Raw genomic sequence first — 24,334 nt, forward strand, 5'->3', positions numbered from 1 at the left:
GGATGGTGTGTTCAGGGTGATGAGCTGTGTTGCTTTTACGCCAAACATAACGTTTTGCATTGTTGCCAAAAAGTTCGATTTTGGTTTCATCTGACCAGAGCACCTTCTTCCACATGTTTGGTGTGTCTTCAAGGTGGCTTTTGGCAAACTTTAAATGACACTTTTTATGGATATCTTTAAGAAATGGCTTTCTTCTTGCAACTCTTCCATAAAGGCCAGATTTGTGCAGTATACGACTGATTGTTGTCCTATGGACAGAGTCTCCCACCTCAGCTGTAGATCTCTGCAGTTCATCCTGAGTGATCATGGGCCTCTTGGCTGCATCTCTGATCAGTCTTCTCATTGTATGAGCTGAAAGTTTAGAGGGATGGCCGGGTCTTCGTAGATTTGTAGTGGTCTGATACTCCTTCCATTTCAATATTATCGCTTGCACAGTGCTCCTTGGGATGTTTAAAGCTTGGGAAATCTTTTTGTATCCAAATCCGGCTTTACCAATCCACACTTCTCCACAGTATCTCGGACCTGCCTGGTGTGTTCCTTGTTCTTCATGATGCTCTGCGCTCTACTTACGGACCTCTGAGACTATCACAGAGCAGGTGCATTTATACGGAGACTTGATTACACACAGCTGGATTCTATTTATCATCATTAGTCATTTAGGTCAACATTGGATCATTCAGAGATCCTCACTGAACTTCTGGAGAGAGTTTGCTGCACTGAAAGTAAAGGGGCTGAATAATTTTGCACGCCCACTTTTTCAGTTTTTTATTTGTTAAAAAAGTTTGAAATAGCCAATGAATTTCGTTCCACTTCATAATTGGGACCCACTTGTTGTTGATTCTTCACAAAAAATTACAGTTTTATATCTTTATGTTTGAGGCCTGAAATGTGGCAAAAGGTCGAAACGTTCAAGGGGGCCGAATACTTTCGCAAGGCACTGTATCTTCATCTTACTGTGGCTCAGCAGTGGGTCTTTCTGTCCGAAATCTAGAAATCTGTCCACACACTGCATGTCTTCATTGCACCACTGTGTATGCTGTTGTTATGCTCAGTCAGTTTCCACGGTGCATTGTTGGCTGGCTGACGCTATCGCTGTGCTCACCTGAGAAAACCTTCCTCTCAGAGGAAAACGCTCCCTGCTGTCAGCATCAACCAGGTTCTTTGAATGCCATCTGGGAGCCATTAAAAGGGTACAAAACAGTAAATATGGGATAATATCTAACTGAACAAATTATTTTGCTGGAGGGTAGAAGCAAACAATTTCTGCAAATACAGTTCTCTTCCCCTACCCTAAATAAACACACAAAAACAGCTTACCTCAGATGTATGGTAAGCACCCAGTGTTCCTCTATAAGGTTGCAATGATGGAGATCAGAATAAATAAAACCTACAGTAGCAGGGGGTCAGTCTAAAGTCATCTTCATAAAACTTGTTTGCTTCAGTAACTGCCTGCTTGTGTAATGACTTAAAAGGTTCAATTATGAGGTTAAGATCTTTAATTGAGGTCACATTTTAGAGCAGTTATCTATAAACTTCAAACACAAGAAACTCTTATCTTTCAATCTCTTTAAAATACATAGATTTTGTACTTATTTACAAGAAACTGAGCAAACTATCATAAAGCAACTTAAAAGATATATATTCACTGTTAGAATTTGAGGCATAATCATATTGCATGCAAATACACAACCACGAGTAAATTCTGTTTTGGGTTTTTAAGTGTAGTAAAAAAACATGCTATTTGATCAACAGATCCACTTCAACATATGCCATAGGACATATTGGACTCTTCAGAAGAGACACGTCTCTAAAGACATTCCTAGTCCCTATTGCACGTTCTGTCAACCTGAACAAACTGGAACTTTCTTGCACATGGTCTGGGAGTGTGAACAGGTGCATGAGTTCTGGAATAAAACAATGTATCAATAATATCTGATTTGATAGGATGTTGAATTCCTACTGACCCAATTGTTTTGTTACTTAATGACAACTCTAAATTTCATCTGCTTGGGAGACAAAAGAAAGTTTGGTTAGCCGGCTCAACCGCGACCAAGAAAATGATAGCTCAATGCTGGCTCCCCCCCCCCTCATTCACTTTGTATAAAACAGTGGTTGGCGTACTTCCCTACATAGTTATGCTTGAGCTCTCTACAGCAAGGATTAACAGAGTCAAATCATCTACTATAGACCTATGGAAAGGTATCAGTCCTAATGACCTCAGCATCACAAGAAGTAGAGGAGGGCAACTAGGCAAGGTGTGATTTTTGTTTTTGTTTATTTGTTTTGTTTTTTTCTCTCTTTTCCTCGAGACCGGAGTGTGGGGGGTGGGAGAGGGTGGTTGTTCCTGTTCAAGTGTATTTGTCTGTTCTAATGTTTAAAATGAAAAAAATAAATACAAAATTGATCTTTAAAAAAAAAAAAAAACATGATATTTGAAGTATACCAGCTTCTTGTGGTGGCTACTGGTAGGGTGGGATACAATATAATAATTAGCATGCATTTAAATTATATTGTGTTGTGTTATATACTGCTGAATTCCCTTTGGTAAAAGTGATGTACAGTCTGCAGTTGATTGCAATCATCAGTAAAATGTCTGTTGTACCTAACTTAACCTTGTATGTGTTTTAATTGGCACAACAATGCTGTGCAATACTGAATCAGAGTGGCTGATAAAGTAATATGATGAACAGTAGCTGGTGCAGAAACTTCATGGTCTATAGCAACTGTATCTTACATGGAAAGCAGAGGCAAGCAGTCACGCAGGAGTTGACTACAACTTTACATATTTCAATTGTGGCTGTCATCATAAATTAAATGAAAAAGTTTTTTTCCCCGGAATTATTAATAACGCTAAACAGAAAGACACTGCCAACGCTGCTCTTAAATATCCCATCATTTTTGCATTGATATTGATAAGTTATACTATCTTAGCAGTGATATTGTTATGTATCTAGGGCAGTCATCATGCACTCAATTAGGGGCTGCATTACTGTGACAATATTTATTATTCTGACAGTTACAGAGATGTGTTACATTTAGTTAAGTTCACACTTCAGGTGATCCATCTAAAATATCATCATCATCATTATAATATTTCTTTTTACTAATTAAGTGTGCAGCATATCTTTACATTCATTAATGGATACTCCTATAAGTCATGATAGTAATCAAAATGACCCAACTAGGTTTCCTTTAAGTAATAATACAAACAAAGTTATTCATTTGCACACAAAACTGACATTCTTTTATTAACGATTCTGTCATCTAAAATAGACCATCTTAAAAATTAAACAGTGTTAAGTAGGAGCCCTCCTAATTAATAGTGCAGATATGATAAGGGGGCAAGTTTTTCAATTTCAGAACAGAAGAAGCTGATGACAAATATGGATTCACACCTGTGTGTGTGTGTGTGTGTGTGTGTGTGTGTGTGTGTGTGTGTGTGAGCATGTTGCCCTCAGGTCCTGAAGAGCACGGCAGCAGTCACAGCTGTTAGAACCACAGCAGCCACAGGCCCCCAGATCACCCATGGTTTCTGAAACAAGCGGTGACACAGAAATGGAAATATGAGCATCACCACATGAAACCGCTCATCATCATATAGGATTGCCAAAGCTTTGACAGAAGGAGCTTGCAGATGAAGCCAATGCAGTATACAGAGAAGGCGAGTTAAAAACAGCTCTTTCAGATAAAGATAAGCCCATCCAAACCAACTAAGAGAAACACTTGTTAAGCATTAGCCATCCAGACAAGACAAACAAGATGTCAGATGTTGGAACTGTATGATAAGAGAGGTTAGAGTTTCTGAGACAACGGATTTTTGGAGTTTCCCCCGAGGAAGGCATTCTGGGAATGAGGAAAATCTGATTAAGTCATGCAATGATCTAAAAGACACTGATGAGAATGAAAGATGTAGGCCGATTTGACAGGAGTAATGTGTACCTTACTACCACAATGCGCCGAAGCACCAATACAGCAAAGCCAGGATAAGGCCGATGACTATGGCTTGAACAGGCAGCAATAGGGATGTCTACAGAAGGGAAGGGATATTACAGTAATCAACTGCAATGGGACATAATTTAGTTGGGCGTAGCCTTATTAATAAACCTCTCAGTCAGTAGTCTGTGTTTGTAATTGGTGTTTACACAAATCTTAGTCATACACGACTGTCAATGTCTAACAGCAACAGTAACAGCGGATGAGTACAGGGGAGAAGGTGCGCTGCATAGATAAAAACAAATATATATATATATTGTGAATCTTAAAAAAAAAGATTCTTGTTATGCCTGGAGATATTTCACAAAATAAAACAAATGTTGCTAAAGTCTGAAGCAAAGCTCATGCTTCTAAAACCAAAACAACTGAAGATGTTTGCTTCTTATGCAAAGCTATGGGTCTGCTTTTTAACTTAATGGCAGATCATTATTTCTACACTTTATGTATATACCTCTCAATATATTATTTGTCAAACAATTATATATGATTTTGTTAGTGTATGATAGACCAGCACTCACCTTTGTCCCTTTCTCCTGTAATTCCTTCATGTTGGCTTTGCACTCCTCAAACTCATCTGTAAGCAACTGCTTTTCCTGCTCAGTCTTCTCATATTTGTCCTTTAGGTCTGATAGTTCCGTCTTAGCCTCCTCATACTGCATAAAACAAATCATTATTTTTTAACTTAATCACAAGATAAATGACTTTCACTTAAATATATGTTCAGGATACATTTGGCTAATAAGGGAGCATGCTGGGGCCAAAGGTTGTTGATGGGAGTATCAGTGATTCATTTTGGTTTCTCACATGCTTTGTTCTCTAAGGGCTTTACGGGACAAAGCAAAGGCCACTGTTAGAGCACTCAGTTTCCAATTTCATTCAGTGACCAAAAGAGCCACACCACATTGGATGACTTGTGGTTATGGATGACTTCATCTCTGCTTTCTGCTATTCAACAGTGTCCCTCCTGTCTGAGTGTCACAGCAGTGGTAGACGCATTCCCATCCAGCCTGCTAAACCTGACTGGGAACATCCAGCAGTGTGCCACTGCCAACAGCAAGCAACCTGAGGGCTGTTCAGACTGGAGGATACTTTACATTTCACAACCTTTTGTTTGGAGAAAGAAGCTTGGAGTTTCACTGTCACTTTAACGTTAGACCCAGTAGTAGTAGTTTCTACAAGGCATTAGAGGTAGCCATTAAAGCTGTGGTGGGCAGTAATTTTTGTGTCGTCATTGGGCAAAATTCCATAATAACCTTTCAGCATATTGTTATTTAAGTGGTCTAGTGGTGTTGTGTAATTCGCAAATGAGTCGTTCAAAAGAATGAATCCCTTGGGTGAACGAACTGAACTGGATCACTTTCTGAAAAGATCCGTTCAATTCTTGGTTTATTATAACCTCTTTGGTTGAGCAAAACTCAACGTTCAAATCACAGACTGTATGTATAAACGTGGTTCAGTTCAGTGACTACGTACTACAGTCAAAGCTCCGGTCAAGCAAGAAAGATTTGGTGATCTAATCTTTTGAACAAATCTTTTAGGGAACTGATCCCAGTGATTCAGTACACTGAAAAGTACAATTTTGCCGATCACTAAAATCTAGACTGCTGCACCTCCGCTTGTCAGGCTTTAGAAGCTCTTGCCATGACAGGAGACTTTAGCCTATCACAAGCAATTTCAGAGGGAGAGAGAGCGTTCTTATTGGCTGTTCAACACATGCAGACAGAGAGGGGAGAAGAAGAGCTGCAGAAAGAGGTATCACTTTACTTGAAATTCTGGTGGTTTTTGTGCGTTGTGTCCTGGGCTAGGTAACTATCAGTGAAAACCACAGTAGGTGATGGGTTCAAGGCCTGTTTATCAGTTGTCTTAAAATAAAAGATCAGTCCTAACTGGGCAAAATTCTCAGGGACACATAATGTAGCCTTACTGTTAAGCATAGGAGAGAAATCTTGTTTTAATCATCCTATACTCCAGGTGTTAAACACAGTCGCTGATGAGCAGAACAAATAAAACAAAACATTTGGATAACATGGACTAGAGCGAGCAGCTGACATTCTTGGGAATGTATCACAACATATCCTAATAATTTGTATATTAAATGTTATTCCCATGATATTTTAAGTGATTGTGAGTAAGGCGACACTATCAACGTATGTATAGGGGCAAATAAATTACTAAAGCAACATATGACACTGCATGCCCAGTTTAATAGCAGATAAAGGATCAGGGCCTGTAATTATTAAGCATTTCAGAGTAGAAATTTAGTCTTTAATGGAGCTGCACATAGGCCTGTTTGGTCCTATGTTCAGGCATTGGATGAAAGCCCTTTTATCAACTTTCTTATTGAGAAAAGTCACCCATATCCTCTATCTCCTATATAATAACCATATAGTGTTACTATTGTATAGACCAAATAGTGACATATTTAGATTTGGTACATTTCGTGTGAACATAAAATCCTTACTTCAAAACATAAAGCGGGATGAACTCGGAGGGATGCCGTGGTATCAAAACATACTGGTTATGCATACTGGATTCTTGATGTTGTTTTTCATTTCATTTTATGGTTCTGTGTGTCATTACATTGTGATTTTATTTGTGAGAACTTCTACCCTTTGTTGAGTGTGCATGTAGGACATTTCATAAATACTGTAACACCTAGTAAACATTGGCTGTGTAAAGCAGCACGTCAGAAGCACACCAGCAGCAGCTGCAGTCCTCCTGACAGTATTCACGCTGGATCTATTCTGGCACGGTGTTGCTGTGCTATTGGGACTGTTTTGACATATCTCACAGATCAATACACAATCATTTACTTGTTTGTATAAGTGGACAATAAATAGACTTGAAGCCTTTGGGCACTTGGGGCAGTAACCAGTGCAGCCAATGTAGACAGCTGCACTGGTTACAATGGAACTATCTCTGTTACATCAGTCACAGGATGGAAAACGAACTGAATGGCAACAAGGTGTAACTGTCAGGTTTGAGCGTAGAAGTATGGTTGCCACTTTAGTTGATCTGCTGGTCTTTTTAGTTTAGAGAACAAACCTCTCTCTGCAGAGCCTTGCTGTGGCTGTCAGCTTCATCCAGTTGGGTTTGCAGCTTGGTGCTATCCTGCTGGTGCTGGAGCTGCAGGGCTGCCAGCCTCTTCTCCAACTCCTGCTGGGATCCCTCTAGGGCTTTGAGGCTGTTGCTCAGCTCAGCATTCTGGGCACGCGAACTACCAGAAACAAATAAACACTAAGTTCAATGGGTGAAGGATTACACAAAGAGAAGTGTGTGGTATACTGTGTAGCAAAACATGTTGGAGCAGAGTCATGCAAATAAGACAGAGGAAGCACAACGGTGGGGGTGAAGCTGAGCCCTTGGTGATGTAGTTCAGTGTACTGACCTGGCGAGGTCCTTCTCCAGCTGCTGCTGTCTCTGCAGCATTGCCTCTTTCTCAGAGCGCAGAGCTGCACAGTCACTCTGCAGGTTGCCCTTGTCTTTCTGGTGAGCCTTGAGGAGTTCCTCCTTCTCAGCCTTGAGGGAAGCACACTCATTTTGCAGACCACTCCTTTCCTTCTGGTGCTTATTTAGGGTGTCTTGTTTTTCAGCTCGCAGGACTGAACACTCCTTCTGAAGGCCATTACACTCCGCCTGCATTGACTGCAGCTCACTGGCTGTGACAATAAAAAAAGTTTTTTTCTAACATTCTTTGAGCAGCATTTCTTTATTAGCTCACAGATTAAGTTAGGGAATTCATAGCAAAAATATTTTCTGTGTGCTTGGACAGACTAGTGTACATTTAAGTCTCTTAATGCTTGTAACAAAAGAGCCATATGTCATTACTGTGTCAGATACATACAGTTTCTTCTTTACTGGCTATTATCATCATATTTTGTACAATGTGGTACCTTGTATTTCTGCAGTTTTCTGCCACTGCTTGCTCTGTTGTTGAAGGTCACGCTGTAGATTGTCAATCTCACGCTCATATTTGTTGGCAGTCTGACGCCATTTTTCCAGGTCCTTCGAGACAGCTGCCAGGTTGGTCTGGATAGTGGCAACGTCATGGTCCCGCTCAGCAGTGGCTGCCTCCAGGGCACGTTTCAGTGCCTTCACCTCGTCACGTGCACTTAGTAGCTCGTCATGTGAACTGGAAGAGACATCTATCTGCTCTCTGAGAATGCCCGCTTCATCTTGGAGCTGCCGCAGCTGGCCTGTCCGGACCATGTTCAGCGTTTAGATTAGTAATGATGACATTTTTAGATCGACAAAACGTTTCAGTCCACAAACGCAAAGATGTACCTTGAAGATGTTTGATCTGTTTTGCAGATTCATCAGCTTGTTTCTTATTTTCTTTTCTCTCTTCCTGCAGGATACCTACAAAATATGATTACATGTATTATTACTGTAAGTAAATCGTGTACGTATCTAACATCAAAGATTTGCATTTTTACCTTGTAGCTCCATGCATTTGTGTTTCTCAGTATTAGCTAGCTCCTGGGCTTCTCGAAGTTCATCATTCAAGTGCTGGATCATTTTCTCTGAATCTCCAGAGGACCCCATATTTGACCTGGTCAGATCATCTGATAATGAAATACAGAACAGAATTATTATCCAGATTAGAAGATCTTTTCTCCTAACATGAAAGTATCTAGCTGTAAGGGTAGCGCTTCTTATCTTCCGTTATCTAAGTTTAAACCCTGATGATACATCAGGCAGTAATGATGGCAATTCACTTCTATAAAAATAGAAGGATAACTCAAAAGTTCCACCATATTAATTCTGCTTCAGTCCCAAATATTTAACCAGGGCTCATGTACTACTGATTTCCCAAGATATTAAAATGGGACTATTACATAAATTAATTGCTAACCCAGAAATAGACACAACTGCATTATCTGCATTTTTTTTAATCCAAGTTATCATTCCAAATTGTCCATTAACCGGGCAACAAACAACTCTCTGGCACAGCTACATTGCTTGTTAACAGAAAAAGACTGTAAACAATACACAATGGGAATGGACTAGCCAACGTTGTCAAGGGTCTGTTGTGTTTCCTAGAGGTGGAAACAAGCTCCACAAATAGTTGGGCTTTGCAATTCCCAGTGAATATCTTGATCCCCTAATCTACCATGGCTAGGAAAAGAGATGACCTCATCTCAGACCCAACATTTGGCAGAGGCAAAAACAAGAGTCAGGACAGGTCAAGCATGTGCACCATAAATGGACACATTAGTGGACTGAGGCTGCCTTGAAATGCTGCATTTGTTGTGAAAACTGTGATTTCATTGTGTCTGGCAGGCACGGCTGCTTAAACATACTGTACAAATAGTCAAATACACACACGTTAATTGTTAATAGTGCTACCAAATGCATTGATACAATAAATATATAAAATGAAAGGGTATGAAGCCACTGCTGGAGGCTGGTGGCACCCTCTGACTCAGGCACATGACCACCGTGCTGCGTGCCAGACAAAGGATGGGCAGGCAGTGCTCTGTCCAGCATGTGTGTATGAGGTTGTGTGTTCTCTCATGCATGCATATGTATGAGGGAGAGTCAGAATGTGAGTGGGCTTCCTATACATGGGGTTTGCGTGAAAGATGAATGTCGTCTGGAAAGCAAGAGAGAAGAGAGCATTTCCGATAAGGGTGTCCAACATGTTGTCTTTATTAACATTAGTTATTATGGCCATTATGTCTTAGTGTCACAGAGTGACACCTGACAAATAATGGGATTAGCCTGTGTGTAAAAATACCTCTCTGACTAGTTAGGGGATATTGAGCATCACACTGCCTCAAGTGACGACAGGGGAAATAATGTAGGAGAAAGTCTTTTTTTAGCTCAAGTGCTGAAGGCTAAAGCCATCATGGTCTATCTTTCCCCTCTGTCGGTTTCCTTCTCAACAAATGTGACAGCGCTCTTAAATGGAATCGCAGGGTTAGCACTGCTTGCTACTAAATGTCTACAGTATTCAGCGAGTCTTCATAAACCTGCTGATTAAACTGCCAGGAGCAATATCACTTTACTTACTATAGAAATGAGAAATATCCTTATCATTTTGAGAAGACTGAGATGCTGTTGTCGTGAGGACACTGTTTGCTTTGTACTGCCTACATACTGTGCAGTGTAGCATTACAAATTCATTCATCATGCAAAACTGATTCGCTCACTAATAGCTTGCACATTTTCTCATGAAGGTCCCCGTTGATTTTTATGTTCTTGGTATTGCAATCTCTTTTATTAGGTCACTCTAAATGGCACTAACACACAGTCAGCTGATATGCCCTATGTGCAAAGAGGCTCCATGTTCTAATAAGCTGTTGACACCAGAGAAATCAGCCTTTAAAACAAGGCCATCTACAGCACTCTAAGCTCTAAAGCCAACCAACTGCCCTTATAGGCACAGACACTCTTCTTAACTGTGACTCAGGCTTTTTTCTCTCTTCACATCGTCAGTTATGATATGATATGCTGTGTCAGGTAAGAGCCATTTGAACAGCAAAACAGCCAAGTCATTCACAAAAGAATACAGCTGGGTTACCTTTAATGAGCGATACGTTATTCAGGGGATCACTCAGCTCTTTCTCATCCATTTGCTTATCTGTAAAAAATAAATAAATAAATAAATAAATAAATAAATAAATAAATATATATATATATATATATATATATATATATATATATATATATATATATATATATATATATAATACATATCATGTCAACAAACAAATAGATATTTCACTTAATTAAAAAGGCAGTTCTGACAAATGGGATACATTTAAAATAAATATTTTAACTGGATTATTAAGACTATGGTTGTTGTTTTGGGCAAGGATTTGATTATTATTTTAAAAGGTAAACAGAAAAAAATGCATGCTCATCTACGAACACATAAGTACTTTTGAAAGAGGCAGCAGCATAGGTGCTGAGAAAAATACCCTTGGAGGAATAGGTCACAGCATTAGTACTAATAAGGTTAAGAAGAAAACATAGCAGGAAATATTACCTTAGGTGATCCAGGAGCTACAGTACTCTGTGTGCTGAGGCTACAGCAGTCCCTGGCATGAAGAACTCTTCTCCAACTATCAGATTTTTTCAGATGCGAAATGGACCAGTCCAAGCAGTGAGGAGAGGGGGGGGTACACCGAGGTGATGACTGATCACTGTGTACCATACCTCATTGCTATTGTTGGACTGAAGCCTGTGAGGACAAAGAAATGGTTGAAATAAGTGAACAAATACCTCAAGTGTGGTTACAAATCTATGCTAGAGGTAAGTCAGATGGATGTCCTCAAAAACATGACCCCCCTATTTTGTGGCTGAAGTACCCCAGCCCTTCCACACTAGGTCATGCATCGGAGAAGGGCATGTCGGAAGCTGCAGCTGCATACTGACAGAGAGGTTTTGTTCAGAGAGCCGAGCTGCTCTCCGACCAGTTGGTACTGATGTGAAAATCTACAGGATGACACAGAATAAACAAGGCCAGTGTGAGAGTATGTGTCCATTATGTCTTCCTCTATTTTTCCTTGTAGGTCACCGATTTGTAGGGTTAGATCTACATGTCATCCTGAAGGGTGAAGTTGTGCTGTGACTATTACAGGGACAAACTGTGTGTATTGTTTAGCTAATTTGTAGTGTATTGGCCTATAAAACACATCAGTATAGGCTCTTCAGCATGCTTTGAAATGTTTGTGAGGCTGAGGTGAAATCAAAATAAAAGAAAGCAAATCCTTGAATAATGTATGAAGTCCACACACACAGTGTGATGCAGGTTTCAAGAAAGGAGGGGGTCATGGTTGGAGGACATTCACATTATTTAGTTTAAGATTTTTTAACTTAAGTCATTTCATCATACACAAGCATGCTAATTTGAGTTTCAGTGAGTCTGAATCCTGTGAAAAAAAGGTACTGTTGTAGGCTAACTTCAGTTCACCTTCTTATTTAACGCTGTACAATTCCATATCATTGATGGTGATATTATGCCTTATCATTGTAATACTAATGCCACAGGCTCAATGGTGCAAGTATGACCACATCTCTCATGTCAATTGTTTTGCAGGATCAGTGCATACTTAGGGCATGACACTCTGATATGTTGAATTCATGTTACACACAAAACACACCTAAAGAGACTAAATACAACCATTTTGTATGGTTATTTTTGTTTCTTTAGAACACAAACAAAACAAAAGGTTTAAGAGCATATTTCTCTCACTGCAATCAAAAACCAAGTTTGTCTTTTTTGCATCACAAAAAAGTTTGGCTGGCGAGATAAAAACTTTTGTTTGTGAGTGAAAAGTTTTGCTTGCAAGTCAAAAGGTTTTGAGTTTAAAAGTTTTGAGTCTAAATGTCTTAGATGGCTTAGATAAGGGTTTCTATTGGTGGGTTTGACTGGGCATGGCCACACCCATATTCAAGCATTGCAGCCAATAGATACATGGCTGCAGCTCTGGTAGGCTAAACATTTCACTCACAAGCAGCCCCTTTTCACTCACGACCTAAACTTTTTCACTCACAAGCAAAACTTGATTGTTTTTTGATTGAAGTGAGAGAAATATGCTCTCAAACCTGTTATTTTTGCTTGCATTATAAAGAAACAAAAATAACTCCAAACCTTTGCCCCTTATGCCCTACTTTGCGCCCCGATTATGCAACATTTAACCAGCAAAAGTGGAGTGGGGTGCATTTCAGACCATGGGCTATAGATCGTCATCCAGCTAGCTGCAAAAGTCTAAATACAGCTGACAGTACATTACAAGTCCACAACACTAATAACCTACTAGTTTAATGAGGAAACTAAGAAGCTACCTCTACAGTTTGCAGCTATTTGCTTGCAGCTACACATAAACCATAAATTTAAGGAGATAATCAATTGCTGGACACGACAATGGCCGATTTTGGCCCTAGAAACCATAGGCATAAGGGGTTATCTTGGGACTCACAGAGTGAAACTTAAGATCCTCTGAATTTGGTAAAAAAAAAACAGGGACCGGTCTCTTAATGAGTTTGAATTTTGCTGTGTGACCTCATATTTGATTGGTTGGGCAAGCTAGTTATAAAAGGAAAGGTTTGTTATATAAAGCTGCAAATCATTGACATATTTTCAGTCAATAATCAACCATTCCAACCTTTTACTTTCTTTTACAAACTGAATCTTGGCATCCCACAAGGATGTTATTTTACTCTAGAGAACCCTAAACCCTAAGTTAAGGGGACTCTTAAAGAACAAGAAATATGTTTTCTCTACAGAGACAAGTGAAGGGTAAATCCACATAATCCAGTTTTATAGGTGGAAGATCCACCCAACTTTGTTAACATATAGCTCTGCAGCAAAACTACTTTATGACTAAAATGTATGGTAGCCCATAGAATCAATATGATCTAAAGTATTTACTGCCTTCTGGTCACACAAGATCCACATATGCCAAATTCCAAAAGATGTTGTCCTATGCTCTCACCACAGTTAATAGCACCCTGGACTCATACCAAAGGCAATAAAACCAGCTTGTTGTTTTAGCTATAAACCTGTCTTGATGTTGTTGAATAGATCCTATCATAAGGCACCCATTATTCGTCTTGAATGGAAGTACAATAGATCTACACTCAGCAGTTGCCAGTTTATTAGGGTACCCCTAATAAACCAATGCAGTCTAATGCAACAGTCTTGTAATTAATCCTGCCTTCATGAAGGTTATAATGTTCAGGTTCTATTGAAACTGTTTTAGAGAGATGCTGATTCAACTTTATGATAATCTTGGAGGATTATAACCTTAATAAAGTCTTGGTTTTATTGCAAGGCTCTTGATTAGACAGCATTAGTTTTAGCTAGGTGAACCTTACTGTAAACTTGCAACTGGTTGTATCTTTTTCCTTTGTTTAAACTTTCCATAATAAAACAACTAAAAGTAAAAATCCTATCAGATGGGGGTCCGTGGTCTAATTTGTGTCAGTTGAGTGGTCTTTCACATAAAAAAAGTGGCTTGATTTTACTGGATGCAGCTGATAACTAGTTTTGCTTGTTACCCGAATTGTCTTAAAATGTAGGCCTACTTAATATTAAGTTACAGATGCGGCTGAAGACGTCAACAAGTAGCTATCTCAACTGTCGTTAATTAGCCTACCGCCAAACAACTCCAAAATATGGTCAGGGTAACGTTAGCTTTAATTGGCTATAACGTTAGCTAACTAATTATGACGTTAATTGCAAATTGGCTAGGTTTCAGTTGATATAAGCTAATGATAATTAGCTGACTTTAAATCCCCAACATACTCCAACTTTTCAGGTCCAATGTAATGTTGAAAGTCTCAAAGGCCACAACCTATGAAACAAACAGCGTGTGCATCATTCAAGTGGAAAACATCATTGAAAGTTGCCTAATCAGTGGTGGGCGTTGCCGTTCGACTTACGTGTCAAGCTAGCGGTCCGTACTCAAAAGTAAACCAGAAGTGATACTCTCATAGTGTAACAGCCAGAGGGAGGTGGAAACATCACTGCAAAGGTTTTGAGCTAGCCACCTAAGCCACCAGATGTTCGACAAGTAATTTTCACTATTTTTGGTTTACCTTGTAACGTTACTGTTGACCGCGACTATTTTTCTGCTCCCCGATGACTTCCTCTATCTCAGACTGGATTTGGAGTGAGAGGTTTTGGCTTCCCGAAAATGTTACATGGGCGGACCTGGAGCGACCACCAACTGGTGCGGAGTATCCCCGAATAAGACATATACTATACGCCCTTCCTCTGGCTGTCGTAGTTTTTCTACTAAGATTGCTTTTTGAAAGGTAAACTACACCCCTGTCCTTGTTTGCTGTTATTTTTTAGTGATGTTTTTCATTTGAGTGCGTGCTCTGTGCGGGTGCACGGTTTTCAGCCTATGTGGCAACTTTTGCTCATAAAGGGGAGGAAAACAAAAAACAACATAGATACCAAACTCATTGCAAGAATCTTAACATATGAATCATTCTTTATACACGCAAATTATCAGGGAAATGGGGAGAACCAACTCTCTGTATGCTTTAACACAAATCCTGAGCTGTTGCTATCACAACGCAGTTGTTTTGAAAATGGGCAAACCCCTTAAAAAACTCCTTTTATATATGGGACTGCTTCAGTTTCTGCCTCTCCATGTAACAGATAGCCTAAGTAGGCTATGCTTCTCCTTGTTGGTTTTGCTTTAGCCTCTTATAGTAGCATTCCTTTGAGGCGATGACACATGAAAATATTACACTGGCTTGAAACACGTTTACCTTGCTCAGCAAGATAGTTTTCCAAGGATCGGTTTACATTTTTTTTTAAAAAAAGGCACACAACTGTCATACAACTTAATTCCTTTTGTGATCCCTGGAAACTGAGCCTGGGTTGGGGGCTTTTGAAACCGGTCTGTGCTGTACATCTCAGTATTCCTCAGTCCAAACTTTGTAGCACAGAAAGTCAAAATGTTTTACAGCAAAGTTCAGCTAAATTAGGGGTTATGTATGTGGCCCTTTGGAGTAAAATCACCAATGAAAGGGCATGCCTAAAGCCCAGTCTGTACCTCCTATTCATTCAGTCTTTTTCCATGTTGGGAAAACTATTACAGACAAGTGGTGCGTTGTGAGATTGTAATACATTTTTTAGTTTGAACATTAACACTGGTCAACTTAGATGGTCTTGTGACACACATCAGTGCTGTGGTTAGAAGGAACCCTCCCATCCCTGTCTACCCTCACATGACAGAGGTCATCATGCTCTGTTTAGACTAGGTGCTACATTCCCCAGGATTCCTCCTAATGCTTGCCTGTGTCTCTTATAGGCTGTATTGTACTTCCCTCCCCTCAAAGTTAAAGTCAAACATAACTTTGTGAGCAAACCGCTAACTTGACAATTCAAGTCAATCAAGGAAGCCCTTAGCCAATCTTAGCCAATGGTTTACCTGTTCCTAAAGTCTGTACAACGTGTGTATCTCTCTGACTCTCTCCTTGTCTCTATATGTCCCTCTTAATACCTCACCATCTCTGTGTACCCCTCTCTGCCCCCACCCTCTCTCTCTTGTTTTGCCTCTGTCTGTGTGTATACAGGCTAGTGGCCAAACCCTGTGCCCACATACTTCAGATTCAGGTGGGAGTGCCTCGGCAAGCTCAGCCTAATGCTGTCCTGGAGAAGGTGTTTCAGTCCAAAATGGTACATAAGGCCTATACTTGTGCTGTAGTCCATTTAAATGTTCCTCTGCACACTGGAGTACTAAAGTTACTGCACTGGCCTACACCAACCCAGGCATAATGGTGTGTTCAGTAAATAATTCAAGCAGTGTGACAGTCACACCTACTGGTATTGTGTTTTTCACAAGTAGAGACTATGGAAAGGAAGTCATGTCTATTTGTCCCGTCTTTAGTGTCCTGACACAAGGCAACTGGAGGGACTCTCCAAGCAGCTGGACTGGGATGAACGGAAAATACAGAGATGGTTTCGGGTCCGTCGAAACCAAGACAGGCCCAGTATGCAGAAAAAGTTCTGTGAGAGCATGTATGTTCCTACTAAACTACTGTGTGGTGTGCATTCATTGCCATTAAATGTATTCCAGACATTCATGATGAATCCAAATGACTTCATGTGGTGACCCCCTGACTTTACCTCTGGTGCCACCAACAAGTCAAAGTTTTAACTTATTCTGTGAAATATCTCAACATTAACACCACCCTGAGGTGTTAGCATGACAGTAGACTCTTGTTTTTCAAGAAGAACAAGTTACATTGTTCTGGTTATCAATTGTACATTTTATTTCCAAATTGTATATATTTTAAATATTGCTCTTGTAGTATTCAATTATTATTTCATGTATATTGTTTCCTATTATTTAATGTATACTCTGTATGTGTGCTGTGTATCTGATATTTTGCTGCTGCAACACCATTATTTCCATTTTTTTGGGATCAATAAAAATCTATCTATCTATCTATCTATCCATCCATCTACTCTTTTCTTTTATCTCAGGTGGCGATTTACATTTTACCTGGGGATTTTCATCTATGGCATTCGACATTTGTGGGTGGTGAGTTGAATTAGCATACGGATTGCTTTTGCACAATACTGAAGTCTTGCAAAGCTTTACCTTTTATTGAAAGGTATGAAAGCCGACTCTATGTTTTAGTTGATCTAATCATATGCACTTTTTATCCGTTTCTGTCAGTCGCCTTGGATGTGGGACACCAGACAGTGTTGGTACAACTACCCTTTTCAGGTTAATAGTTTTTTTTATTAACTACAAAATCCTCATCATTCAGCTGCCCAGCACCATATTGTTGACAGGCCAAAGAGCCTACAAATTTGTTAAAGGTGTTTTTGTTTCACTCCCCCAAAAGCCTCTGAGTCCTGGACAATTCAACCACTATGCAGCTGAGCTTGCTTTCTATTGGGCTCTGATGTTTTCCCAGTTCATAGACATTAAACGTAAGGTGAGTCAACAACCGCTTAACTTAATACTACTGTATTGTGCTGCATCTTAATATAGCCCTTCTGAAAACGTCACACCCTTTGCATCTGTTTGGGCAGCTTTTCATATTCCCTTCATTTAATGTCACCAGTGTAGTGTTGCAGAACAGGTAAGACAATGAAATGCTGCAGGGCAACACAGATTGACAATGCTTCCTATTATAGCTTTACATTAGCATGTCATCCTGGTATTTACACATCTTTCAGTTGGTGTCATGACTAAACTGACAGCCTTTTGATGAATGTACTTGTGACTTTGAGTACTTCTTTTTAAAGCACTATACAAATAAAATAAAGTGTTTATTATTACTACAAGGACAGGCTTCTATAACTTCATCTAATTGTTCTCATTAGCTCCAGCTGTTTTATGTACTTGTAAGCTTACAGTGCAGGTAGCTTGACCATCATATTTATCCCTTTCTGTTTTTCTGCCTTCTCTCTTAATTTCACTGATGACAGGATTTTATCATGATGCTTGTCCACCATCTGGCCACCATATTCCTCATCACATTCTCCTATGCCAACAACATGCTAAGAGTTGGCACTTTGGTCATGTGTGTGCATGATGCATCCGACATCTTCCTCGAGGTAAAGGACTCAGTGATGAAGATTTAATTTATTTATTTTTCTTACAGCAGTTGTTCCAAGAAACAAACTTGAGCGGGTTCAGCAAAGCCACACATTGTGGGGCAAACACAACTGGCAACATGAGCATGAAACTGATACTGCTGTGCTTCGAGCTACTTGTACTACCTGTCTGACAAAACAAACCCATCTGTTATTAGCATTTCAATAAGATATATAACTGAAATGTTGTAGAACAAGTAAGCTACTTGTACTACCTGTCTGACAGAAGAAGGAAAAAAACATCTTTCACAAGCATTTATGTGACAAGATGTCATTACCGGAGATGGTTTTATATTTGAATACTGTGAATGATTAAATCCTTATTTATTCCCGAAGGCTGCCAAACTGGCCAACTATGCCAAGTACCAGAGGCTATGTGATGGCCTGTTTGTGGTCTTCAGCATAAGCTTTTTCTTCACTCGACTTGTCATCTATCCTTTCTGGTGAGTCAAATGAGATGTTATTTACATATCAAATTGCATACGTTTGCCTACTTGTCACATGTGTAACTATTGGAAGCCATTTCTACACTAAATTAGTGTCTTAATGAACTAAAATAATGAGAGCTGCAGTCAGGGGCGTAGCACAAAAGTCTGGGCCCTGTAGAAAGGCATTTTCTATGGGCCCCTCCCTGCATCCACAGCTATTCATTCTAGCATCTTTTTGGGCCCTTGGTATTCGGTCCCCTTTTCCCCCCCAGTCCGACGCCCCTTGCTGCAGTAACCTCTGTTTGTGTGTATTTGTATTTGTTGCAGGGTTGTTTACAGTGTCCTGGTTGAGAGCTGGGAGATCGTTGGGCCATACCAGGCCTGGTGGTTGCTCAATGGCTTGCTGTTGGTGCTGCAGACTCTTCACGTCATCTGGTTCTACCTCATCGCTCGCATTGCTATCAAAGCCATATTCAAGGGAAAGGTTAGTCTGGCTCTCTGCTGTGCGTAGTACAGTATTTACTCATGCCAGTAGCGGCATCATTTTATGGTTTGCGATGTCGGTGAGTTGGTCTACCCCTTTGGTCCAGACTGAAAACAACAACAACTATTGGTTGGATTGCCATGAAATTCATGGTCCCAGCAGGCTAACTATTACTGACTTTGGTCATCGTCTGACATTTTCTCTAGTGCCACCATGAGGTTTTGTGTTTTAGGAAAATGTCTTGACAACTGTTGGGTGGATTGCCCTTTAAAGACTATGGACTACAGCCATAGTACAGCCAGCTAGTTCCGCATGTTTTCAACCCGCCCATAGGGGGTGGGACCTCACTAGGGTTGGGTACCGAACCCGGTACTTTTACCGGTACCAACCGAATCACGTCGGTACTACAGAGTATTGTTCACATAAAATCAAACGGTGCTAGACTTCGGTACCTGAGAGTAAACGCAAGCTTATCTGTCGTCTATCTGCATGTTGACAGAGAGCATAGGTCTGGACGGAGTAAACTCGAGTAAACTACGTCGGCTCTGTAGTTTTGTTAAAGTCAGTGAGTCATGGCAATGCGATAAAGTGGTTTCAAGTGTGGTTACAGTTTTTCATAACTTCATGCAGACAGCGTTTGCTGTATGATATTAATGGCGAGCCGAAAGCATTCGCGGTGCTGTTGACATTCCAATTCCTCTGACACAAGCGGGCACAACGGTGGTTTCTGTGCCCTGGGGACTGAATGACGTTGCAAGGCAACTTTATTTTTACAGCACCTTTCTGCAACAAGGCAATTCAAAGTGCTTTACATGAAACATTAAAGAGCAATTAAAAACAGTCATGAAAATAAAACAGGCTAAAATATAATGATATACAAATACAAGAATATAAGTTGAATAATTATTAAATTTAATAGGTTGTAGGGACAGGTGAAAGGGAGGGGTTTTATTTTTGTTTTAATGTCTGTCAATGTACTTTATTCTAAATAAATAAGTGTTTTAAGTAAATAGGTTTGGAATTAATTTTACTATATATATATATATATATATATATATATATATATATATATATATATATATATATATAATATAAAGTACCGTTGGGTACTATCAAAAAAAGTACCGTTGGGTACCGGAACCGAATTCCAGGTACCGGTATCGGTAGTAGTATTGGTTCAGATGTGAAAAGTACCCAACCCTAGACCTCACTCTCAGAATTTCAAAATAGTGTCAGCCATCTTGAAGCTAAGCTAACAGGCTATTGCTCTGTAGAGTAAGCTGAGTAATTAATTCATACTTAGTAGGCTAACCACGGTGGCGGAAGGTAGTTTTGAAGACGATATGGCAGAAGGGGATTTTGAAGATCTGGTGCGCGAATCCGATGCTCGTGTCTACATGTACAAGCCGCAATACAGCGAGGAACGGTTGCGGATGATGGAGGAACAAGAGGGGGACGGAGCAGCTGCTCCAGTAGAATGTAAAATGTTTGTCTGGCAAAGACTTTTTCAGCAGCAACCTTGCAATTATGTGCATTCAAACTACCGCACGTGTACCACCGGGATACATTGGTACATGCAGGAAACTTTATTACAGACAGAATACTCAACACACTACGCGAGCTTCGCCTGCTAGCAGACCGCTAGCCGGCGAATATTAATATGATTGTATGTTAACACGGACTGGTGCAGAAATGCGGTGCTTGTATCCAACTACTGCTCACCGCTGGTGGAGTTTGTGACTGTTAAATGCCGACCATTCTACATTCCACGCAAATTCACGGCTGTGTTTATACTCTGTGTTTACATCCCACCAAGCGCTAATGCTACCAATGCGTTAGCTGAACTTTACAGAGCTATCGGTGAGCTCCAAAGCGCACATCCGGATGGACTATTTATTTTTGCTGGTGATTTCAACCACGCAAATCTCAAGAAAATATTATACCTTCACCTCACGGTGAACCTAACTTATAACAATCAGTGCTCTGTTACAAGTCTACTTATGCCCTGTCTTTTGTTGTCTGTCTGTCCTGTCCCTTGTCTGTCTTAAATGCTCTACTTTAAGTAGTAATTGCACTTAATGTATTGTCTATGTGTGTGCACTAAATGTAGCCTGTATCATATGTCGTTTTTATATATTTAAATGCGTAACACTTGAGCCACGGTGAAATGTTGTTTCGTTTCACTATATACAGTGTCTGGTTGAAATGACAATAAAACCCATTTGATTTGGCTGCCCTCTGTAACCGTTAGGCATGGCTTGGGAGTGGCCTCGTAGGGAAGCGAAGCAAGTGCATTCTGGGAGTTGTCTTTCATCCACATGAGCCAAAAACACATTTTCTGGCTTTTCTCTGTCTAGAAGGCACCAATATCTAAACATTTTTCACATTTCTACTACATAAATGACCCAATTTAAATACATAGTCATCTTTCCAGCGGTGAAATATCCCTTTTAATTTGGTAGACATTCATGTTCCCCTTAGGGTAAATTGTCTCTTTTCATCGCGCACTATAATTGGGTCAATTTTAATTTGTCCAATATTTGGTTCATAATTAAATACCTGTAAAACTAATGACATTCCCACCAGCCCCAGCTGTATTTTGTTTAGTGCTAATTAGAAAATATTATTACGCAAACATGCTACACTAAGATGGTGACTGGTTAATATTACCTGCATCAGGATTAGTGATGCACCGAAATGAAAATTCTTGGCCGAAACCGAAAACCGAGGAAACCAAAACCGAAACACCGAAAGAAATTATGCCAATTATTAGTATCATTGCATTTATGGCTATGACTGTGTACTAACTTTACTAAAATCAAGGCATTGCAATTGTATAAATTAATATTAAAGTTTAATTAAAAAAATATCTAGCAGAAATATGGCTACAATCTGATTGTCACATACAGTATATAGAAGGCCGAAAATTTTCGGTGGCCGAATATTCGGTGCATCCCTAATCAGGATGTTAGCATTGTTATTGTAGGCATGTTAACACGCTCACGAGCTGCTAGCATGGCTCTACACTCTTTTAGCCTTGTTTTTATTTTCCTCACTTTGTTTCATTGTACAGGTGGCAAAAGACGACCGCAGTGACATCGAGAGCAGTTCGGACGAGGAGATTTATTCCAGTTCCAGTAAAAATCCCAGTCAGACCCTAAAACCAAAGGACAGCAGTCACACTGGTAACCTTAATGGAGAAACTCATGACCACTGAGTACCATGAGGAGATGTTTACTTTAAGTGTGGCTTTTACTCACCTGCTGCGTGCCTGTGTGACCCACCTTGTCACTTTGACCTCCTGAAAAGACATCCAACTGTTTTTCACACAGAAAGATTTTCTGACACGCTCAAATGGCGAGTGGACTTGATACAGGGGAACTGCATGTTGGACATACAGTCTTAGCACTGTCTTACTGAGTCAAGTTTACACTGTGTGTGTGTGTGTGTGTGTGTGTGTGTGTGTGTGTGTGTGTGTGTGTGTGTGTGTGTGTGTGTGTGTGTGTGTGTGTGTGTGTGTGTGTGTGTGTGTGTGTGTGTGTGTGTGTGTGTGTGTGTGTGTGTGTGTGTGTGTGTGTGTGTACAAATTAAAACAGTGCATGTCAACACTGCTTTCATCACACTCTACATGTAAATACATTTTATTTGTGAAATTGGTAATATATTTACAGCTGTAAAACAAATCTGCCTTACTGAAAATATAGCTTACTGTTGTAAGCTAAACATCTCTTAAAATGCCAAAGATTTCTTAATAAAACATTGTACCATATATAGTGAATATGTAGGATTTGATTATGTCATATGGTGAATGTATAATGAGTAGCAATATTAGTGATAACCCTTTTTTGTATCTGTAGCACCTTTCATACACTACATGCAGCTCAAATAGCACTAATTAAATTAAAAAGAATACATTAAGTGTTATTGTTGCAGAGAGCAAGCCATTTAAAAGATCAGCTAAAGGCAAAAAAACAATTTGAAAAACAGCATGTGAGACTCAATGTAAAGCACACACATTGTGAGAAGTGGTCCTAGAAAAAGGCTAGAGGGGGCCTTTTTAAGTGCCATTTAAAAACTTCGGTCTGCCTCATTTTTGGGAATGCTGTTCCACAGTTTTGGAGCATAGCTTTAAAAAAAAAAAAGCGACCTCTCCAATTTACAGTCTATAAAACCAGCAGTAGAAGATCTGAGGCAGGGGTGTTGAACTCCATTTCACTAAGGCCCTCACTGTAAAGGGCCAGACATGTTAAAGGGGTGATTGAATGATTATATAGGGTATTTCACACTGTTCCTTATGGTCTCCTAATGGGGTATGTAACATTAGTTGGGCTGAAAATGGCCTGGTTGATATTTTATTAGCCCTTATGCATCCCTGTGTTTTGGCCCTATTTGTAACAAGAGCTTTTCTTCCAAATATGGTATGGTCATGAATATTTAGATGAGCTGCGCGCTGCTTGGTAGAGCCTTAGCCCCGTACACACACATAGAGACGCGCGCTGATTGGTTGAGCGACTCGCCATACACACGCATTAGAGGTCGTGTGCTGATTGGTTGAGCGAATCCCCAATACACAGACATTAGAAACGCGACAGAATCTCATATTCCAGACACTGCAATGTTTCCTTACCAAATTCACTTCTGAGACTTTTTATGCGAGAAATCAATTATATAAAGCTCAAATATGGGCCGTTTTACGAAAATGGATGGCTTATTGCAAATTTGGTAAAACTGTGTCGGAGTTCAGCTGCCTGTGTTGCTGGCTCGCCGCCTGGCCTGCCTTCCTCCACAGACCCCGGCTTGCTGTGAGCTCGATTGAGCTCCGGCACGGCTGCTGCAGCCCACAGCACCTCATACCCGCGCAAAGTCACCGTTTGGGCTGGTGGACTACTACCAAACGCCGCTGCCCTGACAGAGCTCCAGGGCCTGCATCTCCTCTCTTCCTGCTAGCTAAATGGCCCGTGTGTGAGAGCGCGGTCAGCGAGCTTGTTACACCAGCAATCTCTTACCAAATGTTACACACATGTCACGCCACTTAGCTATACAACATATAACTATATGTTTTATAAAGCTAACAACGGTGTCCGATTTTAAGTTTATGAATATTTGTGAGCTGTACGGGTTTCGTTAACTGCGACTGTCCCTTCAATCCTATGTGTACAGATTGCGGCTAGTTAGCTTCATTTTTGGTCGTAATTCGAGTATATTTACAGTTTGAATTTCGTCACGCCACTTATACAACATCTAACTATATGTTTTATAAAGCTAACAACTGTGTCCGATTTCAAGTTAATGAATATTTGTGAGCTGTAAGGGTTTCGTTAGCTGCGACTGTCCCTTCAATCTTAT

The 24,334-nt window shown here is 40.1% G+C and overlaps 2 protein-coding genes across 4 annotated transcripts; one reads left to right on the plus strand and one right to left on the minus strand.

The window, feature by feature from the left end:
• Positions 1 to 2,982: 2,982 nt before the first annotated feature.
• Positions 2,983 to 14,645, minus strand: slmapb (sarcolemma associated protein b). Of its 2 annotated transcripts, XM_039800940.1 has the most exons (11): positions 14,545 to 14,645; positions 10,988 to 11,182; positions 10,520 to 10,579; positions 8,430 to 8,558; positions 8,278 to 8,352; positions 7,887 to 8,189; positions 7,382 to 7,652; positions 7,039 to 7,210; positions 4,512 to 4,646; positions 3,940 to 4,027; positions 2,983 to 3,532 (listed from the first exon to the last, which is right to left on the minus strand). In XM_039800940.1, exons 3-10 carry the CDS (start codon positions 10,569 to 10,571, stop codon positions 3,944 to 3,946), a joined length of 1,221 nt encoding a protein of 406 aa, XP_039656874.1. In that variant the 5' UTR covers positions 10,572 to 10,579; positions 10,988 to 11,182; positions 14,545 to 14,645; the 3' UTR covers positions 2,983 to 3,532; positions 3,940 to 3,943. The 2 variants fall into 2 exon arrangements, with proteins under 2 accessions (XP_039656874.1, XP_039656875.1); XM_039800941.1 differs by lacking the exon at positions 3,940 to 4,027 and having other exon boundaries at positions 14,545 to 14,644.
• On the plus strand, positions 14,405 to 22,766 carry LOC120559311 (ceramide synthase 5-like). 2 transcript variants are annotated; one of them, XM_039800942.1, is made up of 10 exons: positions 14,405 to 14,763; positions 16,039 to 16,141; positions 16,353 to 16,483; positions 16,952 to 17,009; positions 17,148 to 17,198; positions 17,320 to 17,412; positions 17,909 to 18,037; positions 18,413 to 18,519; positions 18,832 to 18,988; positions 22,062 to 22,766. In XM_039800942.1, the coding sequence occupies exons 1-10, from the start codon at positions 14,588 to 14,590 to the stop codon at positions 22,203 to 22,205; spliced, it is 1,149 nt and encodes a 382-aa protein (XP_039656876.1). In that variant the 5' UTR covers positions 14,405 to 14,587; the 3' UTR covers positions 22,206 to 22,766. The 2 variants fall into 2 exon arrangements, with proteins under 2 accessions (XP_039656876.1, XP_039656877.1); XM_039800943.1 differs by lacking the exon at positions 14,405 to 14,763 and having other exon boundaries at positions 16,117 to 16,242.
• The last annotated feature ends 1,568 nt before the right edge of the window (positions 22,767 to 24,334 follow it).

This window comes from Perca fluviatilis, chromosome 5, assembly GCF_010015445.1.
Source record: "Perca fluviatilis chromosome 5, GENO_Pfluv_1.0, whole genome shotgun sequence".
NCBI classification, from domain to species: Eukaryota; Metazoa; Chordata; class Actinopteri; order Perciformes; family Percidae; genus Perca; species Perca fluviatilis.